At 43.2% G+C, this 24115-nt stretch overlaps 1 protein-coding gene across 3 annotated transcripts; it reads left to right on the top strand.

The window, feature by feature from the left end:
- Positions 1-1999: 1999 nt before the first annotated feature.
- Positions 2000-23823, top strand: TRAFD1 (TRAF-type zinc finger domain containing 1). 3 transcript variants are annotated; one of them, XM_023647139.2, is made up of 12 exons: positions 2000-2132; positions 4403-4468; positions 7891-8026; positions 8133-8186; positions 10444-10849; positions 11494-11700; positions 18122-18198; positions 19429-19659; positions 20641-20761; positions 21794-22133; positions 22375-22447; positions 22950-23823. In XM_023647139.2, exons 2-12 carry the CDS (start codon positions 4422-4424, stop codon positions 23004-23006), a joined length of 1749 nt encoding a protein of 582 aa, XP_023502907.1. In that variant the 5' UTR covers positions 2000-2132; positions 4403-4421; the 3' UTR covers positions 23007-23823. The 3 variants fall into 3 exon arrangements, with proteins under 3 accessions (XP_023502907.1, XP_023502909.1, XP_023502910.1); XM_023647141.2 differs by lacking the exon at positions 2000-2132 and adding an exon at positions 2389-2522; XM_023647142.2 differs by lacking the exon at positions 2000-2132 and adding an exon at positions 2512-3092.
- The last annotated feature ends 292 nt before the right edge of the window (positions 23824-24115 follow it).

The raw sequence follows: 24115 nt of genomic DNA, 5'->3' as shown, positions 1-24115 counted from the left end.
TAAATCATGGTACTGATACTAACCCTCTTAATCTCAAGTTCGTGTGCCTGATGTGCAGTGAGCCAATCACTGAGACATTGGAGCTTGGAGATGGAGAAAGGTTTAGTCAAATTGGCCAAAACGAGATGGTGGGAGGATAGGTTCTTTCAAATCCGCCTTAACAAGAGAAGAAAGCAGGGCATTTTATAGAGCTAAAGGGTTTGGCAGGAGGAGTTTCAGAGAAACAAAGGGGTAATTTGTGTTTCTTTCACTCCTGATAAGCCCTGGACAATCTGACTTCTGAGCGTCAGTGGCAGTTTGGGGCTGGTGATGTGGTGATCCTTGAAGGCATTCTTTTTCTTCTGTAAAACAAGCTCATGGGGTCAACCCAGTGGTGCAGCGGTCAAGTTTGTGTGCTCTATTTCAGCAGCCTGGGGTTTGCCGGTTTGGATCCTGGACATGGACCTTACCGCACTGCTTACTAAGCCATGCTGTGGCAGCTGTCCCACATACGAAATAAAGGAAGACAGGCACAGATGTTAGCTCAGGGCTGATCTTCCTCAAAATAAAAAAAATAAAAAATAAAACAAGCTCATAAATCCTTGTGATCCTTGAGTCCTCCCCAGGTTAAACAAGAAAACTGCAAATTGACAAGATCACTTCTTTACAGAACAAGGTGGGAAGGTAATCTTACAGAATATTTACAGTAACCCTCAGGTACCCTTTTCAGTACATTCACACAACAGAATTACTATTGAAAAGGAATGACAATGCCCTGGATAGATGTGCTTATAAAGGATCTCCAAGATAGATTACGTCAAGAAAAGTCAAGGTGTAAAACAATATTGAATGGTCTGTTCTCTTTAACATACAATGTAAAGTATTTAAATCTTAAGTGACAGCTTAGTGCCTATTTACTAATTAATACATCCGTGTTTACCACTTTGCAGATCAAGATATAGAACATTTCCAGGACTTGGAATTCTTTCTTATATTCCCTTACATTCCATATCCTCCAAATGGAACCATTATTCTGACTTCTCTCACCTTAGATTAATTTTGTCTATTTTTGAACTTTATATCTTTGGAATCACTCAGAATATACTGCAGATTTAAACAAAATATTCTATTCTGCTACAAATAATGATTTATAATCTGTTCTTCCTACTTAGCACTGCATCGTGAACATTTTGAAATTATAATCTGTAGTAAAATTATGATTTTAAATTGTATTGTAAATAGTATGTTCTCAGTTATAGTTAAATATTTATTTATTTTTTTTTTAGAGATTGGCACCTGAACTAACATCTGTTTCCAACCTTCTTTTTCTCTTCTTCTCCCCAAAGCCCTGCAGTACATAGTTGTATATTCTAGTTGTAGGTCTTTCTGGCTGTGCTATGTGGGACGCAACCTCAGCATGGCTTGATGAGCGGTGCCATGTCCGTGCCCAGAATCCGAATGGTGAAACCCTCGGCCACCAAAGCAGAGTTGGAACACAACCACTTGGCCTTATTCTGTTTTTTTTTTTTTTTTTATGCAAGAGGGAAGAGGAGTTCAGAGAATCCATATAGACAGCACGTGGAAAAACTGGGACTCCAACCTGCCTCTGAGGTGCTCATTCTTCCACTGCAAAAAGCAAAGTGCTCAAATATGGGCAGAGCCTTGCAGATGTCTAGCATGAGGTCATTATAATAGCAACAAGAATGACTAATAAGTATTAACGGCTCATGACAAGAGAACAAATGCCATTATCTTAATACATTAGGTATATTAGTAATGTTTGTACCGTATTATTCATGAAAATATTATTAACCTGTGTCACGGGCAGTTAGTTGCTAGGCCCAGAACAAGGATCACAACTCAGGTCTCTCCGCCCCTCCTTCCAGATGTGCAGGGGCTGGGACTTTCAGGGACACGCCCCCGTGTAGCTCTGAGGAGCCAATCGACACGCAGGAGGCGGGGCCCTGGGAGCGACAGCGGCGCTGTCCAATGGGCCGACAGCCGGGGCTGCCCGTGGCCAATGGGCGTGCTCCTCCGCGACGGTCGGAAGTGGTGAGGCGGCCCTGGGGGCCGTTGTTCGCTGTGGGGGCCGACTGAGGAGGCTGGGTGTCCGTGGCTGGCGGCTGGGCTCGACGTCCGTCTTCTCGTCGCGGGTGAGTGTCGCGGCGGCCCGCGCCCGGGGAGCCTCCTGCGGCCTCGGCTTCGGGAGGCGGCCGGCGCCCCGCGGACCGGGATGTGCGCGAGGGGGCTCTGGGCGGGGGGTCGCGGCCGTAAGGGGAAGGATGCCCTCCCGTCTCCTCCGGCCAGTGGGGAGGCCGCGCTTTCTCTTCAGGAGCCGGAGCCTCACTCCCCGGCGGCGCCGCCCCTTCGCGGCCTGGGCCCGGGCGGCTGGGGAGCGGGCGTCGGCCGGAGCGCGGCGGAGGGCACCGCGCCCGGGCGAGCTGGGCCCGGCCTCGAGCTGCCGGCGTGCGCTCGCGGCGGCCTGGTGCGGGCTCTGAGCCGGCGACGCGGGTTCGAGTCCCCTTCGGAGCCGCCGTGCGGCGGTAACTGTCTCCCCGGACTTCGGCTTGCGCGGTCTCTAAAGTGGGGATGATGACCTCTCCTCCCAGGCTTGTGGGCTGGCTTAGGAGACTGTCCGTGCGAGGCGTTTGGCGATCGATAGCGCCCGGGAAACGTTAACTGCTGCTATCCGCAAAGCCGCTGCCCTTGCGCTCCGCGTCCCCGCCTCCCGGCCGCGCGGGGGAGGGGCGGTTGGGAACGGCTTCCCGGGTCTGGACCCCGGGGTGGGGGAGTCCTGCCCACTTAGGCAGAGGGGCGGCCGCGGGGTCCGCGAGGGGGGCTCGGTCCAAGGTTGAATTGCTGTTCCGAGGCACCTCCGTGCCTTCGCTCAGGGGCCTCTCGCGGCGACCCTCGCGTGGGGAATTTAACCCCAGGGAGCTTAAATCGCGCGTCTGCTGAGCGCCAGAGCCTGAGTGGGACCCTCAAATGGGCCGCCCGCAATCCCCTTGCAGCTGGAAAACTGGGCACCTCCCTCGTGCGAGGTTCTGGCCGGGATCGATCACGCCAGGAGGCAGTCGGACACCCTGAGAAACGTGATTTGTTTGCACAGATAGGTGCTTCCTGTCCCTGGTTTACATTCATGTCGGAGTGGAGATCTTGAGTCACGTCATTGCCTAGTTTAAAACCCTTCTATGCTTGACCGTTGGACTTGGAATATAGTCCAATATCCTTTGTGTCCTACACGATAAGCCCTTCTCGAGTCATTACCCCTTTTCATCATGCTCTTCCAGATCTGCTTTGACTTTCGTTGCCTTCCAGGCCTACTGCCTGAGTGGATTTTCCCCCACTTCTGCCTTCTTGACACGGCTGGTTCTTGGCACTTCCGGTCTTAGTTGAAGTGTCATCTCAGAAGGTTCTTCCCTCCTCACCACCTTTGTCTAAAGTCCCCTCCACACCATCTGTCTGTGGACCTTTCCATCAAAGTACTCACCTTAGGGTGTATCTATTTCTTTGCTTACTTTTTTCTGTACTATATTAGATCAGATGCTATATTTCTGTAGTTTGTGAAGTATTCTTAGTGCCAGGGCACAGTGTCTGGCATACAGGGTCTTAATTAACATGTCGAATGAATGAATATGTGTTTTGAAAAGTGAGTTAGTTTGGAAATGTCAAAACCATTAAAGAGCCCTATAAAGGAATAATCTAAAGTAAATATTGGTAATAAAGTTGCCAGCATTCTGCTTTCAGCCTTGACATCTTGTTTAAAAAGAAGGGAAAACTTTACAGTGGAGAAACCTGGCAGACACTCTATCAACTAAGTGATCAAAGTTAAGATCACCTGTAAAAATAAGACTGCTGCCATCATGTGCCTTCTGACATAATGCACCGAGATGAGCACAACATCGCTTCTGTGGTATTCTTGCCAAAAATGTGTTAATTGTGAGAAAACATCAAACCCAAACTGAAGGACATTCTACAAAATAACTAGCCAGTACACTTAACAAGGTTATGAAAAACTGAAGAAATATCCCATATCAAAAAAGATTAAGGACAAATAACTAAATTCAATATGTGACTCTGGATTGGATCCTGAACCAGAAAAAGGATATTAGTGGAATGATTTGTGAAATTTGAATAAGATCCGTAGATTAATTACCATATTTGATAATTTTACTGTGGTTATTTATGATGTATTGGGTGAGGGGTGTATGGGAGTTCCCTGTGCTGTTTTTACAAGCCAGATTATTTTAAAGTGAAAATTAAAAAATAATAAAAAGTGAAACCCAAGTCTGTTGGGTATTAAAACGCTTTAACACACTAGTTTCAATGGCGTTTTCTGTGCACTGGTTTTTTTGTTTGTGTGTTTTGCATGTCATCCTTAAAGCAGAAATGAAATTGAAAGTTAACACTTCTTCCTTTGTAGTTTTCAGGAAGAGCTAAAGATGGCTGAATTTCTAGAAGACCAGAGCACTCAGCTGTGTGACAACTGGTGAGAAATTTAAGAAATGTTGTTGGAATGAGGACAAACTAGCTTCTCTAAAGTGTTTATTTATTGGCAGGTTAAAATTGGAGCCATAGAATATGTCGTGCAAATAGATGGGACGAAAGCCTTTTTAACAATTTGGATGAAGTTGCCTGTTTTGGTAACCTGACAGGATGGTTGGTTTAGGTAGCATAGAGTAGTGACTAGAGTGATGGGATAAAGCTGGGAGGTGGGGGCTCTGGTTCCTGCCTTTAATTAGTGACTTTTTGCAAGTCACTTAACTGCTTTGGAGCCTCACTTTTCTGACCTATAAACAAGGAAATTTATTTTCTGTCTTTCTGAAAAATATCATCATACATTTTTTAAAAGATACTAAAAATATAATAAAATATTTGGACTAAATCAGTGTTTTTCAAAGTGTGTTGCAAGGATATCCCTGAGTGGCTACAGTGGCTGTCTTTGAGTTTTGGGAGCATGGTTTAGTGAGCTTGGCTCTCCCATCTAGTAGTGAGAGAGCAGTTCAACCAGAGCAGCTCAGCTGTTTTTATAAAGGATTTTGCTAAAGGAATGTTCCAGTGCTTTAAAAAAAAAAGTCAAAGTCTTCCGGCAGTCCAGCTTAATCATTGTCATTTCATGATTCCAGGACTGTTAGTGAAGCCTGGGTGCAGTCTTGAATGTTAAGCTTTCTATTTTGGTGTTTTTAACCTATGTGAGTGACAAGAAAGAGCAACTCTTTCTTGCTGAAGTGAAACTTAGAAGTGCAGCTAATAATCAGCTGACTCCTGCTTGGGATTTCCTCAGGAGCTTGGTATTTTAGTGATACACAAGTGTTCTTACTGAAAGCTAAAGAAAAAGCAACACAGAACTGTCTGCTACGTTTAAGTTAGCAAATTGTGGTAGAAGGAAAGAGATGTCAATTAAGGAAAATAAGTTTGATGCAGATTGGTGAAAGGCTCAAGCCAGGTAGCGATTTTTCCTTTTTTATTGCCTTTTTCTTTCTGCTCAGCCTTTGGGCAGAATCAGGATATAATCAGAGCAACTGCTGGTTACAATATTCTTTCCCTGCATAGAATTAAGATTTCATTTCTGTCAGGGTGTCTTGCCTTATAGGATATTTTTTCCTACTATGCCACTATCACTTTCTGCCATTTAAAAAACTATTTTAGCTTTGTTTGAGTTTTATATGTACTGTTGCTGATACAAAGTAATCAATGATACAAATAACCACAAGAGAAAAATTATTATGATTTTGTTAGAAAACAGGCATCTTGGCTTTAGTGTCAGTTAAGATACTCTTATTTTTCTCAGTGTACTCCAATTTGAAGGAATCTCAATCCTAGGACAGTATGTAAATAACAGTGCTAAGGGATTTAAAAAAACAAAAAGGGTAAGTTAATAGAAAGCTAATGAAAACAAAGTACTCAGAGCCAAAGCAATTTATTTAAAGAGAAAAGCAGATTAACATGGAAGGCTGACTGGGCCTTCACAGACCCCTCATCTGAGTAAGCCTGTTTAAATTCTAGTTTTTAAATTTTTGTCTTTAGAGCCATGTTGTTGTTCCTTAAGAAAAGTTAGTCTTCAAAATATGGGCTGTGGTTGGACCCACTGGGCCGGTAAAAAAACCCGGTTTTTTGTGATTAAAGATGTTTGCATATTATCTCTTAGGGATCACTGATTGTGGGGAGAGCTCAGTTCTAGGTTACAGAAGCTTCAATGTTAGAAGGTTCAACTTTTTATTTTTGCATGTATTAAAGAATTGGTTTCTGGCTCATTGTGTTTAGTGTTTGGAGAGCTACTGAGGGTTTCTGGAAGGCTTGGCTTGCCTTTCAATCATTTCTATCTAAAATGAAATTTCATCTTTAACTTGCTAGTCCTTCCTTGGCGCTTTTAGCAGATTTATCTAGATATGGGATTGTATTCTCGTTTATCTCACTTAAAATATCTTGGTTTTATCTGTAGGTGGGAAGTGAGTATACTGATATTTTGTCCAATTGGAATGTTTGGTGGGACTATCTCAGCAGTTAAATTTTAAAAAAACAAAATCAGCAGGCAACTGTTTCATGTGATTATTGCAAATATTTTATCTTTCTCTTTCAAGATTTCCTAAGAGGGGAGAATGTGTAACAGTAGATGCTTTGTGGTTCCTGACAGCTGCTTTTGATTCTTGCTTGTTTATGTGGTCCTTAATATTTTTTGTTATCATTCTAAAATTTTAGTTGCCTTGTGTATATAAAATGCTCTATGTCAATAGGTTATCCTGAATAGCCCTCTAAAATAAAAACTGTAAACATTTTATTATTATTATTTTTTGCTGTTAAAATTACTGTCAAAATTATGAAAAAAGAACCTAGAATCTCTGCATCCTAAGCAGTAATTACTGGCTTTAATTTTTTGTGGCATTTGTGCACATATGATTTATAATCATGATATAGCTTGCTTCTTTTAATTTGTTGGTGTACCATATTTGGCTTAGCTGTTGCTGTTTCCTTATTATTTAAACATTTTAATGATTTTCATTTTTTTACCATTTTATGACACTAATGAGAATCTTCATCATCCCGAGAGTGGGATTACTAGGTTAAAGAATGTATAATTTTATGGTCCTAGAAGCAAATTTTCAGGCTATTTTTTTCCTGAGGAAGATTACCCCTGAGCTAACGTGTGCCAATCTTCCTCTGTTTTTTAGTATGTGGGCCATGAGCACAGCATGGCCACCAGCAGAGTGGTGTAGGTCTGTGCCTGAGAACCGAACCCAGGCTGCTGAAGTGGAGAGTGCTGAACTTAACCACTAGGCCACTGGGGCTGGCCCATTCAAGCTATTTTTAAGCAGTTTACACTACCACTAGTAATGTATTGGAGTGCTTAGTTTCACAACATCCTTAATAGTGGGATTTACTAATTTTAATTTTTGTTAAGTTAATAGATTTAGATGATAACTTTGATTTATGGCTCCTTCCACTATCTATTTTAATATTCTACAGTTAAAAAAAATTACACTGAATTGGTTTTGAAGAAATAGGGGAAGTTAAATGCGTCAAGACATTGGTGGTTTCCCTCCTTATCCTTTTGAGTTTTCTTCCCGTCTATCAGAGTTGATTGTTCTTCTGTGTCACCTTCCAGTTTTTCTGTGGGAGGTGCCTTGATAGTTCGACCATTGGATGAAAATGAATTTACATTTATCTGGTGTCTTGGTCTTTCAGATTGGGGGTATGACTATGGCTGGAGGCAGATCAGTCATCTTGCTTTGAAATGTTTTGTAGACTATGTAGATTAAAACTATAAAAGACAGACTTATAAGAGCTTATGGATTAGATATTCACCAAAGAGAAATAATGGAGAGTAAAGATGGGACAGGACAGATTGCCGTTTTACCACTGTGCATGGATCAGTCAGTAACGCTTTCCTTTTTCTTTGATCTATTTCCATAGCAAAAAAGATATTCCTGTGATTAACTTTACCATCCATGAGCTCCACTGCCGAAGGAACATTGGTATGTGTCCTGTCTGCAAGGAACCATTTCCCAAATCTGACATGGAGACTCACATGGCCACAGAACACTGTCAGGTGAGCCACCAAGTACTCAAGTGTTCATAAATGTGTTACACTTGCTGTTGTGCAAGAGCAAGTGAGCATGTTGTCGCAAAGCCAATTTATATTCTTCTTACCCTAGGTCACCTGCAAATGTAATAAGAAGTTGGAGAAGAGGCAGTTAAAGAAGCATGAGGTTAGTCTTGCTGTCCTGTGAATGGAGTGAGTTACATGACGCCTGTCCTCCTGAGGTTACAGAGCCGCATGCAGAGCAGAAGCCAGTCTGGTTGAGTTTTTGTTCTCCACCAACTCCGTGCACATGCCTCTTGAAGCCTCTCTGATGCTTGGGCTGTTTGCTGCCAGATCCGGCTGCATGGCTCTTGTGCCCATGCTCGCCTCAGAGCCTTTACCTTTGAAACTGTGTCTGTCATTTCTGCTGGGGTTTGGCTATTGGCAGCCTAACTGAGTGCTGAGCTAAGCCTGGTGTGGTCAGTGTGGGATGGCCTCTTTAGCACACAGCCTACCTTACATCTTGTAATTTCATTTTGACTTCTTGATCACTTGGATAACACGCTGTTTACACCCAAAGAAATTCTTCAGAGAGCATTTGGTGAGAGAGAACATAGTAGCATTTGGTTCCTAGTTGAGATAAAACTGGCCGTAATTGAATGGGCGTAATTTTTTTGAATGGGCATAATTCATCAGTTAAAAAAATCCCAAGAACAATTTAGTTGGTCGTCACACAAGAGTGTGCATATGAATGTAAAAATAATTTATAATTTCAAAAGATAATTTGTATTCAATGTAGGAAATTTAGAAAATGTAAAAAGAAAACAAGAACCACTTATAACCCCACAGCTCAAAGATAAATGTCTCATTAATACTTCAGCACTCTTACTTTCATGATTTTTTCTGAGCATTTGGCTTGTGTTTCACTAGGCCTCACCAGCAAGACGGGGTGGGGAGTCAGGGGTGGGGGCTGGGTTGTGATTGAGGTCACATTAACAATGGTAATGAGTATTTCTCTGGCTCTAACATCTACCTGCTGCATAAAACAACCTCTAATCAATTGCCCCCTCTTCTAGCTTCTCTCCCAGCTGTTTCTGGGACTCACATGGTGACACATCAGTCATTATAAAAGTACAAGTACAAAGTATTTCCTAACATTCCTGCAAGTCAGACTGTGACAAGTGGTAGACCGGAGATTAACTAAAGAGTTTTAAAAACTTCTCCTTTAAAAAAAAAGAATTATACTTTATTTGCTGTTCTGGTGAGTTACTAGCACTTTTTAGGGTTGTTAACAAAGTACTTACTATATTATCTGGTATGTGCCAGCATTGTTTGCTCTTTTGCTGTTGAGTAACTTAAATCAGTGGCTTTTTTTTTTGGGTGGGAAGGAAGATTGGTCCTGAGCTAACATCTGTTGCCAATCCTCCTCTTTTGCTTGAGGGAGATTGTCACTGAGCTAACATCTGTGCCAATCTTCTTCTATTTTGTATGTGGGATGCTGCCACAGAGTGGCTTGATGAGTGGTATGTAGGTCTACACCTGGGATCCGCACTGGCCAACCCCAGGCTGCTGAAGCAGAGCATGCGAACTTAACCACCATGCCACCGGGCTGGTCCCATAATAAAACTTTTTTTAAGAAACATCATTCTGAATTGGTATAATAACCTGGTATATAATTTTAAAGCCACAAAAGCATATATGTAAAAATTGTCTCTCTTCTACCCTTCGTCCTAGGCCCTCTTTAGCAGTTTCCTGTGTTTTCTCCAAGAGATATTCTGTGTATATATGAACAATGCTAAAAATGTTTGAAGTAGCATTTAAAATATAATTTAGTTTTAATTTGTATGAAAAGAAATTTTTGCTCTGTGGCACAGTGGTTGTAAAGTATCTGAACTTGGTAAAAGTTTTGTCCTTCATCCACTGAGTACATTTACACTCTTGGGGTCCTCTTCGCTGGTGACTCCTGGCTTATTTGGGCAGTTTAAAGCCAGTGCTGTATGCAGATGTGTACAGAGTGCATAGCAGATTGGAGAAATGAGTGTGTTTCTCAAGGGCAGTCTCTTTTCCTCATTACTTAGTACTTAAGACAAATTGGAGTCGTCAGGGGAAATGGGCTGGTGGAGCTTTGACAAACGGATCTGAATTGTTAGCTTTTTGCTCTTTGGTCTTGGGCAAAGATTTTGAGTTACTTTGTAATGTGTGCACAAAATCATGATAGGATGGCTAAGTGAGTAAATTCCTGTGCAAAATTGCCTTCCTTTTGTAGAACCTGGTGACAGGGACAAAGAGGGAAGCTGTGACTCTTAAATATGTAGACAAGCATGGCAGGCGAAGCTAGGGTTGGAAGAACATGCTAAAGTTAGGACTCTGCTCTCTTTGCCCTGGGTTAAAACATGGCCTCCCTTAGAGCCGCATAGTAACTGCCTCATTACTCTGTGTTGCAGGAGACTGAGTGTCCTCTACGGCTTGCCCTTTGCCAGCACTGTGATTTGGAACTTTCTGTTCTCAAACTGAAGGACCATGAAGATTACTGTGGTGCCCGGACAGAGTTATGTGGCACTTGTGGGCGCAATGTCCTGGTGAAAGATCTGAAGACTCACCCTGAAGTTTGTGGGAGAGATGAGGAGGAAAAGAAAGATGAGGCTGACGTGCCTCCTAACGCATATGATGAGTCTTGGGGTCAAGATGGCATCTGGATTGCATCCCAGCTCCTCAGACAAATCGAGGCTCTGGACCCACCCATGAGGCTACCCCGAAGGCCCCTGAGAGCGTTTGAATCAGACCTTTTCCGTAATAGGACTACCAGCCAAAGGAGCACGACAGCCCCGTTTCTAGTTCAGAATAATCTGTGTGAGTTGCATTTGGGATTAGAAAACTGGAATGATATCAAAATCTCAGGACAAATGGGAATAGGGCTTTGGGGCCAAATAGATTTTAATTATAGAAACCTGACTGTAGCTAGGTACGCTTAGGGAGAACACCTGGCTTTCCTGGAGATGGGAGTGACAGGACCTCTTTGCCAGTGGAGTACAGTTAGGGTTGGTGGTGATGACAACAGTGCTGTTCATAGCCAAAATTTACCCACTGTACCCTGTGTGCTTCAGGCATTTGTCCAGTGCTGACGTGTATTAGCTCATTTAGTTCTCACAACGGTCTTAGGGCAAGTAAGTAGCAGAGTTGGGGTTTGACTTCAGGCAGTCTGACCGCAGGCTTTAAACCTGCTATGTTGGAGAAAATATATGTAAAATGTTTAGCACAGTGCCTGTCTCATAGTTACAGCTCAATAATACTGCTTATTAATAAAACAATTAGAAGAATAATGGAGCCTTTGATCACGGCAGACTTAATATTTGGAGTCCTGTGAGAACTGTATGGCTGAGCTTCTTGTTCCTGCACAGATGCCTGTCAGCCTTGAATATTTGCCAGGCATGGACCTGAGCTGAGGGATGGCAACATCTCTAATATGTCTTGAGTACTGGTTGGTTTTTTTCCAGTGGAAGAACAAGAAAGGCAGGAAAGGAATAGAAGCCGACAGCCCCGCAAAGAGGTGGGGGAAGACAGTGCAGACTTGGACTTCATGTTGGCCCTAAGTCTGCAAAATGAAGGCCAGGCCCCCCGGGTGGCAGAGCAGGACTTCTGGAGGAGCATATGGGAGGCGGACCAGTCCCGTGGAGGTCCCAGTACCCTGAATGACATAAAAGGTAGGTTTGTTTCTTCCACACTACCCTCTCTCTGCAGTTTTTTAAGTCTTACACTATACAATTTATGTAAAATTGTAAGTTTTTCATGAGTTAATTTGCCTTTTTTGTTTGTTCCTTTGCTTTTGCCAACTTTTTATTTTTGAAAATTGTCAGAATCGTACAGTGAATATCTATCTTTGTACCCCTCGTCTGTATCACCAATTTTAGTACTTTGCATTTATCTTTATATATGTATTTTTCCACCCTGAACCATTTGAGAATAAGTTGCAGACATAACACTTTATCCCTAAATACTTCAGCATGTCTCTCTTAAGAACAAGGGCATTCTCCTTTGTAAACATGATGCGAATATCACTATCAGGAAATTTAACATAAGTTCCCTATTTGTACATAATGTCCTTTAGAACTTCTTTATTTTGTGTTCAAAATCCAGGATTATGCGTTAGGTTTACTTCTTTTTTTGGGTTCCTTTACTTTAGTTCCCCATCCTCTTTTTTTTTCTTTTAGGACATTGGCACTTTTGAAGAGTCCGGGCCAGTTGTTTTGCAGACTATTTCTCAATTTAGATTTGTCTGGTGTTTAGATTCACATTACATTTTGGCAGGAATGCTGCATTGGTGGTGCCGTGTCCTCAGGATGTCAGTTTTTCCTATTATTCAGTAAAGTGGGGTCTGTCTCTTATCTCCCTTTATTATAGCTGGCTGCAGGATGTGTCTTGAGACTGCGGGGGAGCAGGATATGCACACTCTCTTATCCAGCAGTTTTAGTACACATTGACGTTTCTTGCTTGAATCAAGTATTACTATGGCAATTGTAAAATGGTGAATTTTCTGTTTCTATTTTTTGTCTTATATTTGTTGTCATTCTTCTATAAAAAACTTTGCTTCCCTCCCTGCCCCCATTTAAAAACAATTTTTTTTTAGTATTATTGGACTCACAGATAAAAACTAAATTTTTAAAAATGAAAGTTGAATTGTGAGCAGCACACCACCCTTTGGGTCTTTTGTTTAGAGAGCAGTATGTTTGAGAGATGCACGTCATGTTTAAAATGTTCAAGTTGTAAGAGATTGTACGGAAAATTAAGCAGCTCTCAGCCATGATTTTTCTTCATGCCACTATATGAACAGTAGGATTAACTCTTAACATGTTGTTGATTTAGATAAAATAGGAGTTGGTCCTGGACCCAAACATTGAAGTTGGGTCTTATGTGGCCTGGTTAAAGGAGGTAAATGGTAGAGTGTTAATAAAACTTGGATAGGTAATGACATGTTTTTCCTTTTTAAAAATTTTTATATTTTCTTAGGTATAATAAATTATACTGATTTGAAAAGTAGTAAATATATATGTGAAATATTTTGTTTCTACCATCTGTTCCAGACTGTGGTTGGTTAACGTGTAAATTCAAAGACTGCATAAGATGAGTCTGTGTCTCCATAAAGGGTTATGTCCCCACAGGCTGGAAAACTACTGTTTTAGTCTATATTTTCTTCCTTAAAAATAGTTCTTTTTAACCTCAAATGACACCTAACAGAACTAGAAAAAGAAGAACAAACAAAGCCCAGAGTCAGTAGAAGGAGGGAAATAATAAAAATGAGAGCAGAAATAAACGATATTGAAACAAAAAAGACAGTAGAAAGGATCAATGAAACAAAGAGTTGGTTCTTCGAAAAAATTAACAAAATCGACAAACCTTTAGCCAGACTCACCAAGAAAAGAAGAGAGAAATCTCAAATAAATAAAATTAGGAATGAGAGAGGAGAAATCACAACAGATACCATTGAAATACAAGGGATCATAAGAGAATACTATGAAAAACTATATGCCAACAAATTGAACAACCTGGAAGAAATGGACAACTTCCTAGACTCCTACAACCTCCCCAGACTGAATCAGGAAGAAATGGAGAATCTGAATAGGCCAATCACAAGTAAGGAAATAGAAACAGTAATCAAAAACCTCCCCAAAAATAAGAGTCCAGGACCAGACGGCTTCTCTGGAGAATTCTGCCAAACATTCGAAGAAGACTTAATACCTATTCTTCTCAAACTATTCCAGAAAATTGAGGAAGATGGAGTACTCCCTAAGACATTCTATGAAGCCAACATCACTCTGATCCCCAAACCTGACAAGGACAACACAAAGAAGGAGAACTACAGGCCGATATCACTGATGAACATAGATGCAAAAATCCTCAACAAAATTCTGGCAAACCGAATACAGCAATACATCAAAAAGATTATACACCATGATCAAGTGGGATTTATACCAGGGACGCAGGGATGGTTCAACATCCGCAAGTCAATCAACGTGATACACTACATCAACAAAATGAAAAACAAAAACCACATGATCATCTCAATAGATGCAGGGAAAGCATTTGACAAGATCCAACACCCATTTACAATAAAAACCCTCAATAAAATGGGTACAGAAGGAAAGTACCTCAACATAATAAAGGCCATATATGACAAACCCACAGCCAACATCATACTCAATGGACAAAAACTGAAAGCCATCCCTCTGAGGACAGGAACAAGACAAGGGTGCCCACTTTCACCACTGCTATTCAACATAGTACTGGAGGTGTTGGCCAGATCAGTTCGGCAGGAAAAAGAAATAAAAGGAATCCAAATAGGTAATGAAGAAGTAAAACTCTCGCTGTTTGCAGATGACATGATCTTATATATAGAAAACCCCAAAGATTCCATAGAAAAACTATTAGAAATAATCAACAACTACAGCAAAGTAGTAAGGTATAAAATCAACATACATAAATCAGTAGCATTTCTATACACTAACAATGAACTAACAGAAAAAGAACTCAAGAACTCAATCCCATTCACAATCGCAACGAAAAGAATAAAATACCTTGGGATAAACTTAACCAAGGAAGTGAAGGATCTATACAATGAAAACTACAAGACTTTCTTGAAAGAAATTGACAACGACATAAAGAGATGGAAAGACATTCCATGCACATGGTTTGGAAGAATAAACATAGTTAAAATGTCCATACTACCTAAAGCAATCTACAGATTCAATGCTATCCCAATCAGAATCCCAAGAACATTCTTCACAGAAATTGAACAAAGAATCCTAAAATTCATATGGGGCAACAAAAGACCGCGAATTGCTAAAGCAATCCTGAGCAAGAAAAACAAAGCTGGCGGAATCACAATCCCCGATTTCAAAACATGCTACAAAGCTACAGTGATCAAAACAGCATGGTACTGGTACAAAAACAGGTCCATAGATCCATGGAACAGAATTGAAAGCCCAGAGATAAAACCACACATCTATGGACAGCTAATCGTCGACAAAGGAGCAGAGTAATATCCCATTACTGGGTATCTATCCTAAGAACCTGAAATCAGAAATCCCAAGAGTCCCTTGCACCCCTATGTTCATCACAGCATTATTTACAATAGCCAAGACGTGGAACCAACCTACATGCCCAGAAACTGATGATGGATAAAGAAGATATGGTATATATACACAATGGACTACTACTCAGCCATAAAAAAAGACAAAATTGGCCCATTCGCAGCAATGTGGAGGGACCTCGAGGGTATTATGTTAAGCGAAATAAGCTAGTCAGAGAAAGACGAACTCTATATGACTCCACTCGTAGGTGGAAGTTAGCATATTGACAAGGAGATCTGATCGGTGGTTACCAGGGAAAAGGGGGGTTGGGGGGAGGGCACAAAGGGGGAAGAGGTGTACCCACAACATGACTAACAAAAACGTACAACTGAAATCTCACAAGGTTGTAATCTATCATAACATTAATTAAAAAAATAATAATAATTCTTTTTATATGTAGAGGGTTTTTAGAAATAGAAAATTTGCATATCTAATAAAAATGCGCATAGTGGCATAGTGGTTAAGTTTGCATATTCCACTTTGGCGGCCCGTGGTTCGTGGGTTCACATCCCAGGCGCGGACCTACACATTGTGGCTCATCAAGCCACGCTGTGGCGGCATCCCACATACGAAATAGAGCAGGATTGGCACAGGTGTTAGTTCAGGGCCGGTCTTCCTCACACACAAAAAAATTGCATACACATTAAATGGGTGCATTGTATGTGAATTATATCCCAATAAAGGTGTTAAAAAAAACAGGTAAAAGTCATAAAAAAAGAAGACTGTAAAAGAGTGTAAAAGGAAATATAAGTCTCCTTCTCACCCACTGATAACAGTCTCCTAGTTCTCCGCAGAGGTCATCATTTCCAGCAGGTTCTTAGGTAGCCTTATATTCTTTGTATATAAAAGGATGTGAGTGTATAATACAATGGGATTGTTTAAAAGCTGGTTTTATTAGGGAGACTTCCTGAATTTTTGGGAGCAGATCAAGGCTTTTCAGTATTTGGCTTAGGATTCGTTTCCATTTCTAAAGTTGGCAACCCTTTATGGGATGTTGATATTCAGGTTCTCCCTTTTGTTACCTTTGATCTATTCTGTTTTTTCAGCTAATAGTTGCTGCTTCTTTCCCTGAGGAAAATGCCTTAGTCCCAAAGAAAGTCTTTTCCAAACTCTGAGCAGCATCGTTTTTTTTTTTTTTTTAAGATTTTATTTTTTTCCTTTTTCTCCCCAAAGCCACCTGGTACATAGTTGTATATTCTTAGTTGTGGGTCCTTCTAGCTGTGGCATGTGGGACACCGCCTCAGCGTGGCCTGATGAGTGGTACCATGTCCGTGCCCAGGATTCGAACCAACGAAACTCTGGGCCACCTGCAGTGGAACCTGCGAACTTAACCACTCGGCCACGGGGCCAGCCCCTGAACAGCATCTTTTAACGTGAGTCTCCTTATCAACCTTTCAGACTTCACTGTCATCAGAGCATTTTCGATGTGTGCTGAAGAAAGTAAAATTATAATAGCATAGTAATCACAAGTGAAGATTCTGGATTCAATGTAGTTTCCTTTATTTTCTCTTTTCTTGGTCATTTCTTAGATACCTATATTGACTTTTGTTTGTTTGCTATTTCATTCCGTTTTTCCTCTCTCTTGATTTGGAATTGATATTCTCTGTCTCTATTCTTGTAGTGATTGCTCTGGAAATTTTAACATATAACTTAACAAAGAGTAAATTTGATCACCCTTGTCACACTTCTCCCAATTAATACAATACCCTTAGAATTCAGATCATCCTTTTATGACTTAATTGCTACTCTGTGTGTTAATATTCTTTCTTCTTTTTTTTTTTAACACCATGATAAAGACATTTCTTATATACTCATTGTATTTATTATTTTATTTACTATGTGTTTACCATTTTCTTTGCTTACCCATTCTTCCTTGTTTCTCAGAACTTCCTTCTAGGTTAAATTTCTTCCTGAGGTACATTCTTTAGAAATTCTGTTGAAAGTGTCTGTTGATTGTAAATTGTCTATTTTGGTTTGTCTGAAAATATCTTTATTTTGTCTTCGTATTTGATAGTTTCTCTGGTCATACAATTTTAGATTACCAATTATTTTGTCTTAGTTGTTTTTTTTTCGGGGGGGGGTGAAGATTGACTCTGAGCTAAAACATCTCTTGCCAGTCTTCCTCTTTTTTTTCCCCCTCCTCAAAGCTCCAGCACATAGTCATATGTCCTAGTTGTAAGTCATTCTAGTTTTTCCATGTGGGATGCTGCCACAGCATGGCTTGATGAGTGGTGCATAGGTCTGTGCCCAGGATACGAAGCAGCGAACCCTGGGCTGCTGAAGCAGAGTTTGTGAACTTAGCCACTCGGCCACAGGGCCAGCCCCAACTCAAATTACTTTTTTTTTTTTTTAAAGATTTTTATTTTTCCTTTGTCTCCCAAAGCCCCCTTGTACATAGTTGTATATTTTTAGTTGTGGGTCCTTCTAGTTGAAGCATGCGGGACACTGCCTCAGCATGGCTTGATGAGCAGTGCCATGTTTGCACCCAGGATCTGAACCGGCAAAACCCTGGGCCACCAAAGCAGAGCGCATGAACTTAACCACTCGGCCGTGGTGCCGGCCCCTCAAATTATTTTTGTTTGGCATTGTTTTTGCTATTTTGTACTAGGAGAGTTTCTTCTGATATTTGTCTGCTAGTAGTGTCCTTCATCTGTAAAATGAGGCTAATGTAGGATCTACTTCATTAAGTTTTTTCTGAGGATTAGTGCCTAGTTATTACACAATTAAATTCCTTCCTTCATTAGAGCAGTGGGTAAGCTACTACTTGACTGCTATTCAGGAAATAGTGATGAGTAAATCTCTTTCTATAGTGGAAGTTTTTTCCTAGAGTTTGTCTCTTAGATGGTTTCCCTTTGAGGATTTACAGCCCCGCTAATTGCTACATCAAGGAATGTCAAAGGAAGCCATGCTTTTATATAAGACCCCACAAGGGGGATAAAAGATTGAATCAGGTTTGTTCTTGTTCATTTTGAGTCTGACTGTGTGGCCTGATACCTAGGTGCAGCTGACGACACCATGTTGCCTTGTGAATTTTGTGAGGAGCTCTACCCAGAGGAGCTGCTGATTGACCATCAGGTGTGTTGTGAATTCCCTGAGGGCTTTCAGTAGGAATGTGTGCAGGGCGTAGCTGGTGTTGCAGGCCAAGGAGGTCTCGAGCAGACTGTTGTGTACAATGCCTGTGGTAGGAGCAGCAGCTGTGTCCTTTCCCATGGTGTGACTGCCATCTGGGTATGAGAGCTCAGCCTTGTCCCCTCTTGAAAAAAGTAATGTCTATTTCAGCAGGCCCAGTTGCTTCCATGCCGTGGTGACCAGTGTACATGTCTGCTGACCACCTTGTAGTCTAGTCTCGTCTCATGCCACAGTTTGATTTATTGGAGCCATGCTGAAGTCCTTGCAGTTCCCTGCAAGGGTCAGGGGTCATTTTTGCACTTTACTTTTTCTGCCTAGAAGGTGTGTGGCCTTCCACAGCCGCCTCCTCAATGTACCCAACAACACAGAGCCCTTCCTTGTAGACTTGCTTCAGATGTGACTTTGAGGAAACCATGCTGAGGGACGCTCTGAAGCCTCGGTCAGGGGTCTCACCCCTGTGCTCCCCGCAAGTCCTGTGCCCACTTCTCTGTTAGCCCATCACCCTGGCAGGTGGCTCCTGACCCCCTGTTGGTCTGCACCACTAGGCTGAGTTCCTTGAGGACATCTTCTGGGTTTTCCTAGTTTCTGAATCTCTCAATACCTGGCACGTGAAAGGTGTCCAATATTTTTTGAGTGATTGAATGTTCTTGAGCCATTTAGGAATGATTCGAGAATAGCCTTGGTGTTTGAAAATTACTGGTGGAGGGGACCAGTTCTTCAACAAACACTCTTGCTTTCTCTGATTTGGTTTGGCCTAGTCTGGTATTTCCATAACTGAAGTAGTCCCTGTGCTCTGGGTGGAACATACATTCTCCCCATAAGTGGAATAATACGGTATTGAATACATCTGCTTTTTGGTTTGGGAGCAGCATAAGAAAATCCATTAGCAGGGAGAACAAAGAATATTTGGGCCTCTGTTACTGTATGGCTGTGGGAAGAATGTTGAATCTTTTCAAATTAACTTAGAATAATCACATGAACACAGTAAAAAAGGAAAAGCACAGAAATGTTTAAAATAAAAGTAAAATGTTCTATCTGCATTCCCCTGACCTTTTTTAGTCCCTCTCCCTGATATTAAGCATTATTAAAATTTTATGACTTCTAGACAATGTTTTAGGAATGTAGTTTTTTTCTTAACCTCTGCTTTTTTTTTTTTTAACCTGTTTTTTGAGACAGACAAGCTGTAACCCTTCATGTGCCTTACCTTCACTCAATGTGGGCAGCCCTTCCCCTAAAGGGGTGGAGGACCCTGATGTCATCTTCCAGAAATATCTGCAGCAGGCTGCAAGTAACCAGTTAGACTCTTTGATGGGCCTAAGCAGTTCACCCCCTGTGGAGGACAGCATCATCATCCCATGTGAATTTTGCGGGGTACAGCTAGAAGAGGAGGTGCTATTCCATCACCAGGTACGAGTCCCTGGAGGACCCATCCATTTCACTCCGTGTGGATCCTCTGAATGAACCTGAGGCTGGAGCTGAGAACATCTTTAGCCTTTAAGTTGCGTGCACACCTGACCTGGCTACTGGCCATGAGCTGTTTTGTGAGCTGTCTGAGGTATATGGTCCCTCAGGCTTTCAACTAAAACCATCATGTCAGTAGCTGAGGACCAAGGAACCAGGACTCCATTTAAGCAGGCACGGAGGTTTGCCAGAAAGGTTTAGATGAGAGTTTCCCTGAGGCCACTGACGCATTCTGCCTTTGACCAGGTGGGTTCTTCCATTGTGGTGGCTTTTGAGTGTGGCATTGCAGGAGAGCTGGGTTTGCCCTTATGGTTGACGTTGGAAAGATCCCGTGTTCTCACTGGGGACGTCTGTAAATGAAGGAGTTAGACTAGACAATCGGAAGTCATTTTTCAGCTTTTGCAGTCTAGGATTCCAACTGTTAGTGAAAATAGCTTTTCTGCCCTATCTTGTTTGTTATGGGGAGCTGACACTGCAGGTATTGTCAGGTCATTTCTGTAGTTGATGCCATGTAGCTGTTGCTAGAACACCGCACATTAATTTCTGAAGTACAGATTTCTGCTTCTGGATCAAGCAGTAGATAAGTAACTGCTTGTTAGGGGAGACTATGAAATAAGCAGTCACGAGATACCCTAGTCCAAGTATTGACATGATTTTCTGGGCTCCAAGACCAGCCCTGCCTTCGTCCCTGCACAAACCAGAGAGTGCTTCTGCTAGTGCCTTGGCTGCTCGTGTGAGTGGCGGCTCCATTCCAGATGTGCTTCTTCTTGGTCCCAGGCCCTTCCTCTCAGTGGGGTCAAAGTCATCCCACCCCCTGCCCCTCAGAGAAGGTGCGTGTCCAACCTGCTGTTCCTTCCTTTCCTCCCACTGCTCCCTCCTAGGAATGACTCAGTTCAGAGGTACTAATTCTGGCTTTTTTTTTGTTAGGACCAGTGTGACCAACGCCCAGCCACAGCAAACAACCATGTGACAGAAGGGATTCCTAGACAGGATTTCCAGCCTCGAGAGACCTCACCAGAGCTGCCCAAGAGGCGTGTCAGACACCAGGGTATTAACAGGGCTGAGCCGAGGCCGCAGGTCTGCTGCTGGCTCAAGCCTGCCTCTCACTTCTCAGCTGTTGCTCTAACATGGGGTTACCTGGTCCTGAATTAGCAGGCGCAGTGGGGTCTCACTGGGGACTCCCTTGCCGCTAGTGGTGGTCCCATGTGAGACTGAGCTGTTTCGAGTGCAGGTTTATAGGGTAATGGCTTTGGGGACAGCCAGGAGACATGCTTAGTAGTCAGTGCTTGTTCAGCTGGCATCTCCTGTCTGTGCACTTACTCGATTATTCGAAGATGATTTTCAGGCCTAACTGTGGCTGCCCTGGGTCCCTGCTTCTACTTGAAATATGCTTAGGTTACTCAAATTTACTAGTAGTAAATTAAACTTATTAACTTATTAAACTTATATAATTATATAAACTTATATAATTAAACTTATTATTAAACTTACTAGTAGTAGTGGTATTTAAGAGCCTTGTTACTAGGCAAGTAGGCTGTGTTTTTGTTTTTTTGCATATGCACCCTTTTTTTTTTAAAGATTTTATTTTTTTCCTTTTTTCTCCCCAAAGCCCCCCAGTACGTAGTTGTATATTTTTCGTTGTGGGTGCTTCTAGTTGTGGCATGTGGGATGCTGCCTCAGCGTGGTTTGATGAGCAGTGCCATGTCTGCGCCCAGGATTCGAACCAATGAAACACTGGGCCGCCTGCAGCGGAGCGCACGAACTTAACCACTCGGCCACGGGGCCAGCCCCAAGTAGGCTGTTTTTGAAACCTGACCACTACAAAGCCAGTTAGATATTATTTTTCAAAGTTTGCTTGCCTGTCGTTGTTGAGTGTTAGGAGGCTGTTTCTGAGGACCCAGGTGGTAAGTGTACAGTGTGGACAAAGTGTTCCTAACCTTGTCTTGGAGACGAGAGTTTCAGCAGCTGTTAGGGGCGAGGCAGTTGTTTTCTACCCAGAATCTTTTTGTTCTGCCCCGAATCCAGCACTAAGAGCAAGAGCAGGCTTCTCCCTAAAGCTGGTGCTCTTTTCTGTTCTCAGGAGACCTATCCTCGGGTTACATGGATGATATCAAGCAGGAAACGGCTAACGGGCCCGCCTACCCTCTTCCCCCCAGCAGACCCATTAACAATATGACGGCTGTGTGTAACCGACTATCAACATCCGCCTCCGGCTCCAGGCCTGGGTGCCAGCCCAGCCCGCCTCGTGTACTGAAGCTCAATAACTTAGACAGCCAGGACATCCGGGGGCGGAATCGAAACAGCCAGAATGGGGCCATGGCCACTGGGCATATTCCAGTGATGCGCTCTGTTCGAAATCTCTACCCAGAAACCCTTGTGCCCCCGTTCCCCCGTGGGCCTTCGGGGAGATACGGAGCAAGGTGAGGATCAGTCGGAGTGGAGCTTGGGAGTGAGTAGCTCAGGAGAACATGCAAGTGTGGACTTTGCTTGTGTTGTGGCCTGATTCTAGAATGTTCTTTTGCTGTTGGTGGAGGTTTTGTTTGTTTGGTTTGCTAGCAGGGAGCTGCTTTTGTCTGATTCCAGCTGTTTCTGTTCTCCCTGAATTTTCTGACTTTTGCTCAGGAGCGTCTCAGGAATGAGTTTCCAATCCTTCTCTTTCAGTGGGAGGAGTGAAGGTGGCAGGAACTCCCGGGTCACCCCCGCAACCGCCAGCTGCCGCAGCAGAACTGCAAAGGTAACCAGGGATGCAGCCCTTATGCTCAGTGAGGGCTTGCAAGTGATGGGGCTGCTGTGGTTCTTGAAGTCAGGGAAGGAGCTGGGCTTCGGGCTGACTGTGGCTGAAGGACTGTTCTTTTGGCTTTTGATGAGGAGTTTTCTATAGAAGGTTGACGTTTTCAGGGCTCTCAAGGAGGAGTACTGGTTTTTCACTTTCTTTTTTTTCCCCTAAAGATTGGCACCAGATCTAACATCGTTGCCAGTCTTCCTTTTTTTTTTTCTTCTTCTTCTTCTTCCTCTTCTTCTCCCCAAAGCCCCCCAGTACACAGTTGTATATTCTAGTTCTGGCATGTGGGACGCCGCCTCCGCGTGGCCTGATGAGCGGTGCCATGTCTGCGCCCAGGATCCGAACCTGCGAATCCCTGGGCCCCTGAAGTGGAGCGCGCGAACTTAACCACTCAGCCAAGGGCTGGCCCCCTTTTTCACTTTGTACATAAACTTTGTATTCTATTTTTCAACAGGCAAAAACTCCCAAGCAGCAAGGAGCTGGGGATGCCGAGGAGGAAGAGGAGGAGTAATGGTGTCTGTGGAGAGGCCGCGCGTTGGCTCCATCTCTGCACAGCAGCACTTGCCACGGTGCGGGCCCTGCCCCCGGCTCTCTGGGCAGGGGAGACTTACAGATTTTAACTTTTTCTAGGTTGCGGCCATTTTGTGTCTTTCGAGACTGTGCTGTGGGAGTTTGGGGGTTTGAGGGAGGGTTAACAGAGAGGCTGTTGAGAAATATTTCAGCTTTAGCTGCTGGCTTTTAGCAGCACAGAATACAAGCCGTGGCCTCTCGGCCCACCAGGGCTCCATCTTTTGACGTACTGTCACCACTGCTGCTTGGTGCTGTGTGGTCCTGGTGGAGGAGAGAGTTCTGGAAACGTGGTACTAACCAGTGAAGTGCTTCTTTTCCCTGTGGGGGCCTAAATTTGGAAACTTTTGGGTAAGCTCTCGTGCGTCCTGTCTCCGTACTCGAGCGTTTGGGCCTCTGTTGTGTGGAGGAGCTCTGATGGCGCTCAGGACAGACTCAGGAGCGGGCGTTTGCAGATGCGTGGAGCTGGAGCCGAGTGGCCTGGGGCTTTGATTTAATCTCTGCTTTGGCGTGTGGCTTCACTGCCTTGTTTCTGGTGGAGCGCGGGCTCCAGCGTCTTCACTGCGTCCTGTGGAGAAGGCCGGGCGCCCTGTCCCTGCCAGGGCCATGCTGGGCTCTGCCCTGCTCAGGACAGGGGCTTACCCTCCATGGCTTGCTCTGAAAACCAAATATCAGAGCCTCTCCCCCTCTTTTTATTTTACTATTATTATTATAATTAATAACATCCTTGTAATAGAAATAAAGTTTGTACTTGGAGTTCAGCTGAGTTTTTCAGTTCCTTCTCCTGTGTGCTCAGTGGAGACCTCAGGGAGGCCAGGGCGGCCAGAGTCAGCTCGGAGGTCTGGGGGACGGTGAGCAGGACTAGGCTTTCTCTGGGCCTCCTGGGTCCCTGGCAGATCCCGTGTGAGCTCCTTCTCAGAGGAGGCCAGACCTTCCAAGTCTCTCCAGTTTTCTCTTGTGTTGGACCAAAGGGAACTGACAGGTTGCTGAGCTCTGGTGAGGATTTGGGTTGGGGTCGGGGCTGCCTCTGACTGAATAGAGAGAAGCAGATTC

The sequence above is a fragment of the Equus caballus genome, chromosome 8 (genome assembly GCF_041296265.1).
Source record: "Equus caballus isolate H_3958 breed thoroughbred chromosome 8, TB-T2T, whole genome shotgun sequence".
Taxonomy (NCBI): Eukaryota; Metazoa; Chordata; class Mammalia; order Perissodactyla; family Equidae; genus Equus; species Equus caballus.
The sequence above is the reverse complement of the archived record's forward strand: the minus strand, read 5'-3'. Positions and strand labels throughout refer to the sequence as shown.